At 38.8% G+C, this 13130-nt stretch overlaps 1 protein-coding gene across 2 annotated transcripts in view; it reads right to left on the bottom strand.

Moving 5' to 3' along the window:
* The window catches only part of LOC128698412 (cytoplasmic aconitate hydratase), a 200069-nt gene that overhangs the window by 29014 nt on the left and 157925 nt on the right, over positions 1–13130 (bottom strand). For both annotated transcript variants that reach the window (XM_070094166.1, XM_070094168.1), the window contains one exon: positions 969–1128. In XM_070094166.1, coding sequence (XP_069950267.1) covers positions 969–1128 — 160 coding nt within the window. The remainder of the gene's footprint in view (positions 1–968; positions 1129–13130) is intronic.

Raw genomic sequence — 13130 nt, 5'->3', positions numbered from 1 at the left:
CTTAGCTCTTGCCTGTAACTTTACCCCTTACCCTAATACAGTAATGAATGCCAAGATTTTTAAAGATTCAATAAAATCTATGATCACTGTTTAGTTATATTTGAGAGAAGAATGTATAGTGTGAACATTATATGGAATATGGAAAACAAGTTCCAGAATGGTGATAACAGGGTTAAAATGGTTTTATCATATATTCTTACTGTTTCTCATCTTCACAGCAGAAAGACAAAAATACAATACTTGCCACAGCTTGATATCATCCTTTGCAGATGGTACGAAAATAAGCATGAAAATTGCCTCAGCAAAAGACAAAAAAATTAGATATTAACCAAGTATAAAGTGAGCAATGAAAAATAATGAGTTGTTTAATGGGCACAAATTCCAACTGGAAAGAATGAGAAACTAAAAAGAACCATTTCATGAAATACCAAGAACATGTAAAAAGACGTTGAAATAATAATGTCAGGTGACCTATCATTTAGAGAAAACAATAAGGCAAATAAAGTAAATTCCAGAAAAACTGGGTAAATGAGAACTTTTAAGGAGAAATAATGCAACTGATCATACAATTCTCATTACTTGTGCTCTCGCATCTAAAATGTTGTTCTGTGCTCACAGCTCTCTTCAAAAAATGATAAACATCAAAACTGGAACATTTAGAGATCGTTTTCTGACCAAATAGTGAACAAGGCATGTTAAATACTTGGAATGCACTCTCAGGAGTGGAAAAGAGAAATATACCTAGTAACACATACTATACCTGGAAGATAATGGAATAGTCAATAAATTTTACTAACTGCACTAATCACATATGGTGAATGTATATCACTCAGATGGAATTGCCAACACAAGGATCATTACATAATAGTGAATGAGTATCTAGTGAAGAAAGCCTGAATTTAGACTACTCTAGAAGAGATTTGCACATGATAAGCTCAGCAGAAGATATGCTGGGAGAATGTACTTACCAGCCCCTAGCATTACAGATGGGTTGCTGGTGTTGGTGCATGATGTAATGGCAGCAATCACTACTGACCCATGCTTCAGGGTGTACTCTTTACTTTCGTACACAAATGGAACAGTTTTGTCGTGTGTATCAGCTGGTAGGCCAAATCCCTTAAATCCAACCTTGGGACAACAATATTGAACTACAGGTTAGTCAATTCCATTTGCAAAAATCATCAGTGAAGTAAAGAAAAAATTTTGTTTATTTCCTTGAATGTGGGAATAGTTTTATAACTTTCTGATAGCATTAAAAGAGAGCCATAAACATACTGCATTAGAGGTTGCTGTGAGTTATTAACCTCAAGACTATATGTACAATATATCTGGTAAAAGGACATTTGTGCAATTTATTTATTTATTTATTTTATGTCTTTCCAAACAGTACATTGAGATTTTATATTTACAATAGTGGGTTGCAATGCAAAGAGAACCTCTATCATGCCTAGGCATTATGGGCCAACTTAACATTATTGGCTTACAGTCTACTTAACACTAAGGAGTATATCATAGTTGTACAGCAGGATAGTAATTATTTCATAGTTGTACAGTAGAATATTAATTATAAATGAATCAAAATTTGTATAATACAAAGATATATTTATATTCGAAAATGCTTTTTGTGAAAACAATGATTCAATTATATTCCTGTCAACAATGGATAAAAGGTTCAAAGTGATTGTTTCAGTTATGATGTGGGAGTACATAGGTGAGTAAATGTATACTGAGTATTTAGCATTTAGTCTAGGGTGATTAAGTGGCTTTTGAGAAGAGTCTTAAATTGATTTTCAGACTGGGTTATTTTAATATCTTCTGGTAATGAATTCCATATTTTGGGGCCCTTTATGTGACATTTCAATGTGGCAATACGTATTTCACTCTCCAGGAGCTTTGTCAAGCCATTACAAAGCTCCTGAAGTGAAATGCTGCCACAATAAAATGTCAATATTAGTTGAAGATGTGTCCTTTTATCTAACAAAGTTAGTAATTCTACCATAATTACCAACTCTCAGACACCCAAAAACAAGGATCAGTATTCAACAAAAGAAAAATACTGCAGACTGTACATACAATGTATCTCAAATTTTGGAAAATAACACTACATTGTTGATGAATTAGGCACAGCAGCATCTTGGGATCTAGATACAAGAAATTCTTCACACTTACCTAGCCTATAGTCATGACCTGCTTACACCAATGGATTTTGTGATGCCACCTACAACTGCTTCACCTTACCTGTCTGCAATACATAAACCCCTTCTCCACACATATGCTTAACTTTTATCAAGATTGACAGACTAAACACATCTCCAGGCTGAGGGACTGATTACCTGAAACTCTCTCATTTCCACCATTCTTAGCACTGGACTGACAATGCCAATGGCTGACAAAATGTTTCCACAATAGATACCCAATTCTTTTCCATAAAAAAAAAAAGTGTACAAAATTCTTGGCTTAGGTCAGTGGTCAGTACGCTGAAGTCAGTGGCCAGTACGCTGAGGTCAGTGATCACGTGTGGTCATACCTGCCTAAGCTCTTGGGAGTTAGCGTGGGCTGTTACCAAGCACAATGGCTTGTTGTAGTGTTTTAGAATCTCAGATTCAAGTGTCGAAGAAGGAGATTCTACTTCTTCAGGAGGAAAATATGAGGCTGAAGCTTCGTATAGATGAGTTTGGGAGTGAGTGTGAAAAGGATTTAGCTGGTAAGGAGGAAATGGTCACCAGCAGTGATAGTGGCAGCCGCTTTAAGTGGCAAATGGTTCACAGTTCAGGAAGAAGGAAGATGAGGAGAGTTAATAGAGAAAATGTGAAGGTAGGAAATCGATTCTCTGTTCTCCAAGACGAGTGTACTTCAGTGGTTAGTGAGGTTGAAGGTACCGCTGATGCCCCTGCTAATCAAGGTAAGAATATTTTAATAGTAGGCGATTCTAAGATATATGGACCGTGCATTTTGTAACAGAAACAGAAAGGTCAGACAGAGAGTGTGTCTTCCTGGAGCTGGTGTTGGTGACAGTCAGCAGGTTGGATAATATTATGGCAGGTAATGGGAACAAGCCCATTATCTGTCTTAGTGCTGGGGGTAATGACATTGGGAAGGGCAGGAGAGAAGAGCCGCTGGATAAGTACAGAGTCAGCCACAGAAGTAGTTAGGTCTAAGGGAGGGTTCCTAGTCATATGTAGCATCTTGCCTAGAAAGGGAGTGGGCAATGAATGGATGTCTAGGGCAATTGGTATAAATTGCTGGCTAGACAGGTACTGCAAGGAACTTGCAATCCCCTTCATTGATAACTGGGACCTATTCTTTAGCAAAAATGATATGTATGCAAGGGATGGGGTTCATCTCTCTGGGGATGGAGTGGTTGCATTAGCCAATTCGATTGAGAGGGTAATTGATGATTTGTCTAGGAATTTAAACTGATAGATTATAGAGGTATGGGTGTTTGTGGGAAACAATCAGGCTGCAGCATTAGGGTTAAAAACAGCTGTTATTACCGGGATACCTCAGGGATATGTTTAAAAGACAATGTTCAAAATAAAGTTGCTAGTAATGGCAAATCAAATGATCAACAAACAAAGAAAGATAGTAGAGGGCAACGAGTGCCTAGCTCCCTTAAGGTTTACTATACAAATAGTAGGAGTCTAAGAAATAAGATAGATGAGCTAAGATTACTTGCAAGTGTAGGTAATATAGATATTATTGGTATAACAGAGACCTGGTTCAACCTGAAAGATAGAGAAATGCCTTCTGAATGCAACATACAAGGTTATAAACTATTCCACACTGATAGGGTCAACAGGAAGGGTGGTGGAGTGGCAGTGTATGTCAGAGAAAATTTAAATTGTTAGGTAAGACACATGTGCAACAGTTAGGTATCTTTATTTCGAAACGTTTCGCCTACACAGTAGGCTTCTTCAGTCGAGAACAGAAAAGTTGATAGAAGCAGAAGAGACTTGAAGACGATGTAATCAGTCCATCACCCTTAAAGTTTTGAGGTGGTGAAACGTTTCGAAATAAAGATACCTAACTGTTGCATATGTGTCTTACCTAACAACCATTTTAATGTTCAATCTGTCAGACACTGCAACACAAGGGTATCTTGGTACAGACCTGAAATCAACTTCGACAACCTCTACTAGTGAGAACGGCTGGATTTGAGAGGGACCTGACCTCCCAAAGTGACCTACGTCTCACCTTCTGGCGCTATATAAGGCTCCATCCTGTCACTTCAACTCCATATTGCTTCAGACTACGGAACAATGCTCTTCTCCAGACTGAGGGACTGACCACCTCAAAACTTTAAGGGTGATGGACTGATTACATCGTCTTCAAGTCTCTTCTGCTTCTATCAACTTTTCTGTACTCGACTGAAGAAGCCTACTGTGTAGGCGAAACGTTTCGAAATAAAGATACCTAACTGTTGCATATGTGTCTTACCTAACAACCTGTCGGTATTTTATACCATTTTAATGTTCAAAATTTAAATTGTTGTCTTAGACATGATATAAGATTAGAAACATCGAACACAGAATCTGTTTGGCTACAGTTTCTCGAGGGACGTGACAAGTTAATTTTGGGTGTGATTTATAGGCCCCCAAACCTTGATAGGGAGGGCAGCAAGCTGTTATGGGACGAAATTCATAAGGTATCTAGATATGAAAATGTTGTGATAATGGGAGATTTTAACTTTAGACAAATTGATTGAAACAATATGACAGGAAATCTTGAGTCTAGTGACTTTCTTGATACGGTTCAGGATTGCTTTTTAGAACAGGTTGTGACAGAACCAACTAGAGGAAACAATCTACTTGACTTGGTTCTTGCCAATGAAGATTCACTAATTAATAATCTTGAAGTTAATGATGAGCTTGGGGAAAGTTATCACAAATCACTTAGTTTCAATATATCATGGAATTACCCAGATAGCTGCAATCAAATCTCTGTCCCAGATTTTCGCTTGGCCAACTTCATGGGACTGAAAAATTACTTGGGTGGGCTAAATTGGGATGTCCTGACTATGGGTCAGGTAGGTGGTCATGGTTGCCAATATGACGTTTTTCAGAGCATAGTTCTAACTGCCCAGACAACTTTTGTTCCGAGTAGGGAAATTAGATCTAACAAAAATGATCCCAAATGGATGATCAATAGATTAAAACATCTCATTGGTCAAAAGAGAGGCATATATAGGTGTATCAAAAGAGGGGATGGGCAGTTAAGAAATCAATATATTCAATTAAAGAGAAATAAAGAAAGGAATAAGAAAAGCAAAAAGGGATTATGAGGCTAAGGTTGCAAGGGATTCAAAGACTAACCCAAAATGGTTCTTTCAGGTATACAGAAGTAAGATTAGGGACAAGATTGGCCCACTTAAGAGTAACTCTGGTCAGATTACTGACAGTGATAAGGATATGTGTGAAATTCTTAATACCTACTTCCTCTCAGTTTTCACCCAGGAAAATACTAGCGATATTCCTGAAATAATAGATTATGTAGAACATGATGATAATAATCTATGCACGATTGCAGTAACTAGTGACATGGTCCTCAGACAAATAGAGAAACTAAAACCTAACAAATCCCCAGGTCCTGATGAACTGTTTGCAAGGGTGTTAAAGGAATGTAAAGAGAAACTTAGCATACCTTTGGCTAATCTTTTTAACATATCACTAAAAACTGGCATAGTGCCTGATAAGTGGAAAATGGCAAATGTAATACCTATTTACAAGGCAGGTGACAGGTCCTTGGCTTCAAACTATAGGCCAATAAGCCTTACCTCCATAGTGGGAAAATTTATGGAATCAATAATTGCCGAAGCAATTCGTAGCCATCTTGATAGGCACAGATTGATTAATGAATCTCAACACGGTTTTACAAAGGGGCGTACCTGTCTTACGAAGTTACTAACTTTTTTCACTAAGATGTTTGAGGAGGTAGATCATGGTAATGAATATGATATTGTGTACAGTGGACCCTCAACCAGCGATATTAATCCGTTCCTGAGAGCTCATCGTTAATCGAAATAATCGTTAGTCAAGTTAATTTTCCCCATAAGAAATAATGGAAATCAAATTAATCCGTGCAAGACACCCCAAAGTATTGAAAAAAAAAAAATTTTACCACATGAAATATTAATTTTAATACACACAAACTGAAGAAGACATGCACAGTTACATGACACTTACCTTTATTGAAGATCTGGTGATGATTGATGGGATGGGATGGGAGGAGGGGAGAGTGTTGATCTTCTTAGTGTTTAGAATTGGAATCCCCTTCCATTAGGACTTGAGGTGGCAAGTCCTTTTTCGGAGTTACTTCCCTTCTTCTTTTAATGCCACTAGGACCAGCTTGAGAGTCACTGGACCTCTGTCGCACAACATATCTGTCCATATAGGCCTGTACCTCCCGTTCCTTTATGACATTCCTAAAGTGTTTCACAACATTGTCAGTGTCACAATTAAACACTTGTTCAGGTTTCAATTCTTCACTGTCTATGTACTCCTTGAATTCCTGCACATATTTTTCAGCTGCTTTTTGGTCCAAACTGGCAGCCTCACCATGCCTTATCACACTAAGTATGCCACTACGATTCTTAAATCTCTCAAACCAACCTTTGCTGGCCTTAAACTCAAATCACCACTAGTTGCTGGCATTTTTCTAATTAAATCCTCATGCAACTTCCTAGCCTTTTCACATAAGATCTCTTGAGAGATGCTATTTCCTGCTATCTGTTTTTCGTTTATCCACACCAATAACAGTCTCTCAACATCTTCTATCACTTGCGATCTCAGTTTCGAAAACACAGTTGCACCTTTGGCAAGAACAGCTTCCTTGATTGCCGTTTTCTTGGCCACAATAGTAGCGATGGTTGATTGGGGTTTTGTGTACAACCTGGCCAGCTCAGACACACGCACTCCACTTTCATACTTAGCAATGATCTCTTTCTTCATATCCATAGTAATTCTCACCCTTTTTGCTGTAGGGTTGGCACTAGAAGCTTTCTTGGGGCCCATGGTGACTTATTTTGCAGGTGCAATCACTAAAAAGGCTGTGATAATATGAAATGTTCCGATTGTATGCTTGGAAGCGACCGCGGTGGCTGGCTGGCTTGTAAACACTGGCCAGAAGTGGACACATCTCAGACGGAACGAATAGTGCTGGTCGAGTTTTTTAGCGCTAGTCAAGGCAAAATTTTTGCGTTAAAATGTATCGCTGGTCGGATTTATCGTTAATCGATGCCATCGCTGGTCGAGGGTCCACTGTATATGGACGTCAGTAAGGCTTTTGATAGAGTTCCACACCAGAGGCTACTGAGGAAACTTAAGGCACACGGAATAGGAGAAATTTTTTCCTGGGTAGAGGCATGTCTGACAAATAGGCAGCAGAGAGTTTGCATAAATGGGGAGAAATCAGAATGGGGGAACGTCACAAGTGGTGTTCCTCAGGGGTCAGTGTTGGGCCCATTGTTGTTCACAATTTACATAAACGACATAGATGAGGGAATAAATAGCGACATAAGAAAATTTGCTGATGACACCAAAATAGGCCGTCCAATTCATTCTAATGAGGACACCAGAGCACTCCAGGATGATTTGAATAGACTGATGCAATGGTCGGAGAAGTGGCAGATGCAGTTTAATATTGACAAATGCAAAGTTCTAAATGTTGGACAGGTAAACAACAATGCCACATATAAACTAAATAATGTAGAGCTTAATACTACTGATTGTGAAAAGGATTTAGGAGTTCTGGTTAGCAGTAATCTAAAACCAAGACAACAGTGCATTAGTGCTCGCATTAAAGCTAACAGAATTCTTGGCTTCATAACTACAAGTATAAATAATAGAAGTCCTCAGGTTGTTCTTCAACTCTATATATCCTTGGCTAGGCCTCATTTAGACTATGCTGCTCAGTTCTGGTCACCGTATTCCAGAATGGATATAAATGCTCTGGAAAACATACAAAGGAGGATGACAAAGATGATCCCATGTATCAGAAATCTTCCCTATGAGGACAGACTGAAGGCCCTAAATCTGCACTCTCTTGAAAGGCACAGAATTAGGGGGGATATGATCGAGGTGTATAAATGGAAAACAGGAATAAAAGGGATGTAAATAGCATGCTGAAAATTTCCAGCCAAGACAGGACTCACAGCAATGGTTTCAAGTTGGAAAAATTCAGATTCAGGAAGGATATAGGAAAGCACTGGTTTGGTAATAGAGTTGTGGATGAGTGGAACAAACTTCTGAGTACCGTCATAGACGCTAAGACGTTGTGTAGTTTTAAAAATAGGTTAGATAAATACATGAGTGGGTGTGGGTGGGTGTGAGTTGGACCTGACTAGCTTGTGCTGCTGGGTCTGGTGCCTTGCTCCTTCCTTGAGTGGAGGGGACCAGACTGGGTGGATCATTGGGCTAATCCAGGGGAGTGGGTGTCACTGGGCTAATCCGGGGAAGGGGGGGGACATGGACCTGCTCTGCATGGGTCAGTAGGCCTGTTGCAGTGTTCCTTCTTTCTTATGTTCTTATATCAAGAAATATAAATAACAGGAGTCCTCAGGTTATACTTCAACTCTATATATCACTGGTTAGGTCTCATTTAAATTGTGCTGCACAGTTCTGGTCACCATATTATTGAACGTGCATAAATGCTAAATGCGCTGGAAAACCTATAGAGAAGGATGACAAAATTGATCCCATGTATCAGAAATCTTTCCTAACAGGACAAAGCACACAGAATCTGCACTCCCTAGAAAGGAATAAAATTAGGGATGATATAACTATGGTATAGAAATGTTAAACAATAATAAATAAAGGTGATACGAATAACATACACCTTTATACCTTTCATATACCTCTTATGAGTTCTGAGAGTCTTTCTACTCCCGGAGCCCAGCCATGGGCCAGGTTCATCTGGTGCTAGCCTGGTCAAACAGGCTGTTGCTGTTGGCAGCCTGATGCACCATATCCATCACAGCCTGGTTGATCTGGCACCTGGTGAGGATACTTGTCCAGTTTCCTCTTGAAGACTTCTACACTTGTACCAGCAGTGTTCTTATATATTCTGGTAAGATGTTGAATAATCTTGGACCACGGATGTTGATACAGTGTTCCCTTGTTGTGCCCAATGCACCTCTACTTTTCACTGCATTAATTTTGCACTTCCTTCCATATCTCTCACTTTAATATGTTGTCATAGCAGGGTGCAGATTGGGGATAAGGCTCTCAAGTACTTACCAGATATATATTATCAAGTAACTCTCTCCCTCTCTCCTAATGTGCAAAAAGATGTGATGTAAATGGCTTAGAAAACCAATAATGTGCTATAAATATCTAATGAAGACAGGACTCACAGCAGTAGGTACAAACTGGAAAAAAATATTTTTAGAGAGGATATAGGAAAGCAACGGTTTGTGGATGAGTGGAACAAACTACCGAGTAACGTCATTAACCCTTAAACGGTCCAAACGTATATATACATCCACGCGTGTAGCGCCCCAAACATATATATACGTTTTCTTTGTCATTCATTCAACATTGCCACATTAAGCCTGAGTCACCTAGACATGAGAGAATGGGTGTGCGCACTCACTGTGTGCCATATTAAAATAATTGGGGATGCCTGGGTACCATATGCTCTTTTTTCCTCTTAAAAGAAAAGATTGTTTTTTTCCTCAAAAAAGTTGGGGCGCTACGCGAGTGAACGTATATATACGTTTGGACCGTTTAAGGGTTAAAGCGAAAACCTTGTGTAGCTTTAAAAATAGGTTAGACAAGAACATGAGTGGGTGTGATAAGATGAGCTAAGATTACTTGCGAGTGCAGGTAATATAGATATTATTGCTATAACAGAGACCTGGTTCAACCTGAAAGATAGAGAAATGCCTTCTGCAACATACAGGGCTATAAACTGTTCCACACTGATAGGGTCAACAGGAAGGGTGGTGGAGTGGCGATGTATGTCAGAGATAATTTAAACTTCTGTGTTAGACAAGATATAAGATTAGAAACACTGGACACAGAATCTGTTTGGCTACAGTTTCTTGAGGGTCGTGAAAAAGTAATTTTGGGTGTGATTTATAGGCCACCAAACCTTGATAGAGAGTGCAGTAAGCTGCTATGGGACAAAATTCATAAGGCGTCTAGATATGAAAACATTGGGTTAATGGGAGATTTTAACTTTAGACTAATTGATTGGAACAATGTGACAGGAAATCTTGAGTCTAGTGACTTCCTTGATATGGTTCAGGATTACCTTTTAAAACAGTTTGTGACAGAACCAACTAGAGGAAACAACCTGCTTGACTTGGTTCCAAAGAATCACTAATTAATAATCTTGAGGTTAATGATAAGCTTGGAGAAAGTGATCACAAACCACTTAGTTTCAATATATCATGGGATTATCCAAATAACTGCAAACAAGTGTCTGTCCTAGACTTCCGCTGGCTGATTTCATGGGACTGAGAAATTACCTGGGTGGGCTGAATTGGAATGACCTGAGTATGGATCAGGTAGGTGGTCATGGTTGCCAATATGACATTTTTCAGAGCATAGTTCTAGTTGCCCAGACAAATTATGTTCCGAGTAGGGAAATTAGATCTAACAAAAATGATCCCAAATGGATGAACAATAGATTAAAACGTCTCACTGGTCAAAAGAGAGGTATATATAGGCATATCAAAAGAGGGGATGGGCAGTTAAGAAATCAATATATGCAATTAAAGAGATAAATAAAAAAAATGGAATGAGAAAAGCAAAAAGGGATAATGAGGCTAAAGTTGCAAGGGATTTGAAGACTAACCCAAAACGGTTCTTTCAGGTACTATACAGAAGTAAGATTAGGGATAAGATAGGCCCACTTAAAAGTAACCCAGGTTAGATCACTGACAGTGATAAGGAATTGTGTGAAAATTTCAACACTTATTTCCTCTCAGTTTTTACTCAGGAAGATACTACCAAAATTCCAGAAATAATAAATTATGTAGAACAGGACGATAACAAACTGTTCACAATTGGGGTAACTAGTGACATGGTCCTCAGACAAATAAAGAAATTAAAACCTAACAAATCCCCAGGCCCTGACGAACTGTTTGCAAGGGTTTTAAAGGAATGTAAACAGGAACCTAGCAAAACTTTGGCTGATCTTTTCAACATATCACTGAGGCAATTCGTAGCCATCCTGAAAGGCATTAATTGATTAATGAATCTCAGTATGGTTTTACAAAAGGCGTTCTTGCCTTACAAATTTACTAACTTTTTTCACTTAGGTATTTCAGGAGGAAGATCATGGTAATGAATATCATATTATGTATATGGACTTCAGTAAGGCTTTCGATAGAGTTCCATATCAGAGGCTATTGAGGAAATTTAAAGCACATGGAATAGGAGGACAAATTTTTTCTTGGGTAGAGGCATAGTTGACATATAGGAACCAGAGAGTTTGCATAAATGGGGAGAAATCAGAGTGGGGGCACATCAAGAGCAGTGTTCCACAGGGGTCAGTGTTGGGCCCCTTGTTGTTCACAATTTACATAAACGACATAGATGAGGGAATAAATAGTGACATAAGCAAATCTGTTGATGACACCAAAATGGGCCGTCCAATTCATTCTAATGAGAACATCAGAGTACTCCAGGACGATTTGAATAGACTGGTGCAGTGGTCAGAGAAGTGGCAGATGCAGTTTAATATAGACAAATGCAAAGTTCTAAATGTTTGGTATGAAAATAACCATGCCACATATACTAAATACAGTGGACCCTTGCCTAACGAAAGCATCGCATAATGTTAAATCCGCCTAACGAAGTGTTTGAGCGTAAAAATTTTGCCCCGCCTCATGATAAAACTTGCCCAACGTGATTCATCCGGGACCTATCCACGCTGCCCCGTGAGTGCCAGTGTTTACAAGCCAGCCAGTGCAGTTGCATCTACGCATACATTCAGTACATTTTACATTATCCCAGTGTTTTTAGTGCTTGTAACTGCAAAATAAGTCACCAAGGACCCCAAGAAAGCTTTTAGTGCCAACCCTGTGGTAAAAAGGGCGAGAATTAGTGTGGAATTGAAAAAAGAGATTAAGGAAATGTGTGCAAAGTGGGATGAACTGCAAACCTTTATGGTTGAAAAATCACCCTAACACAGCTATTGCAAGCTGTGCTGGTGACTATTACAATGACAATGTTGTGGCCCATTTTAAGCAAATCTTAAAGGAACGTGAGGTACAGAGCTCTATGGACAGATTTGTTGTGCGACAGAGGTCCAGTGACTCTCAAGTTGGTCCTAGTGGCATTAAAAGAAGAAGGGAAGTAACCTCGGAAAAGGACTTGCTACCTTAAGTCCTCATGGAAGCGGATTCCCCTTCTAAACAATAACAACTTCCACCATCTCCTCTCCTCCCATCCCATCAATCATCACCAGATCTTCAATAAAGGTAAGTGTCATGAATTCTTTATTTAGTAGAGTAGTAATTGTGCATGTCTTTTTCTTTTTGGGTGTATAAAAATGTATATTTCATGTGGTAATTTTTTTTTTTTTCATACTTTGGGGTGTCAGGAACGGATTTATTTGATTTCCATTATTTCTTATGGGGAAAATTAATTTGGCTAATGATAATTTCGGCTAATGATGAGCTCTCAGGAATGGATTAATATCGTTAGGCAAGGGTCCACTGTAATGTAGATCTTAATATAACTGATTGCAAAAAGGATTTACAAGTTCTAGTTAGTAGTAATCTAAAACCAAGACAACAGTGCATAAGTGTTCGCAATAAAGCGAATAGAATCCTTGGCTTCATATCAAGAAATATAAATAATAGAAGGTTGTTCTTCAACTCTGGAGAACGTATAGAGGAGGATGACAAAGCTGATCCCATGTATCAGAAATCTTTCCTATGAGAATAGACTAAAGGCCCTGAATCTGCACTCTCTAGAAGGGCACAGAATTAGGGGGGGAATAAATAAAGAGGATGTAAATAGCATGCTAAAAATAACTAGCCAAGACAGGACATGCAGCAATGGTTTTAAGTTAACATAAGAAAGGAGGAACACTGCAGTAGGCCTCTTGGCCCAAACTAGGCAGGTCCTTCACAAATTCAACCCACTAACAGAATAAACTCTACCCAAACAATAAGCCTT

This window comes from Cherax quadricarinatus, chromosome 44 (assembly GCF_038502225.1).
Source record: "Cherax quadricarinatus isolate ZL_2023a chromosome 44, ASM3850222v1, whole genome shotgun sequence".
NCBI classification, from domain to species: domain Eukaryota; kingdom Metazoa; phylum Arthropoda; class Malacostraca; order Decapoda; family Parastacidae; genus Cherax; species Cherax quadricarinatus.
This window is presented reverse-complemented; position numbering and strand designations above follow the sequence as displayed.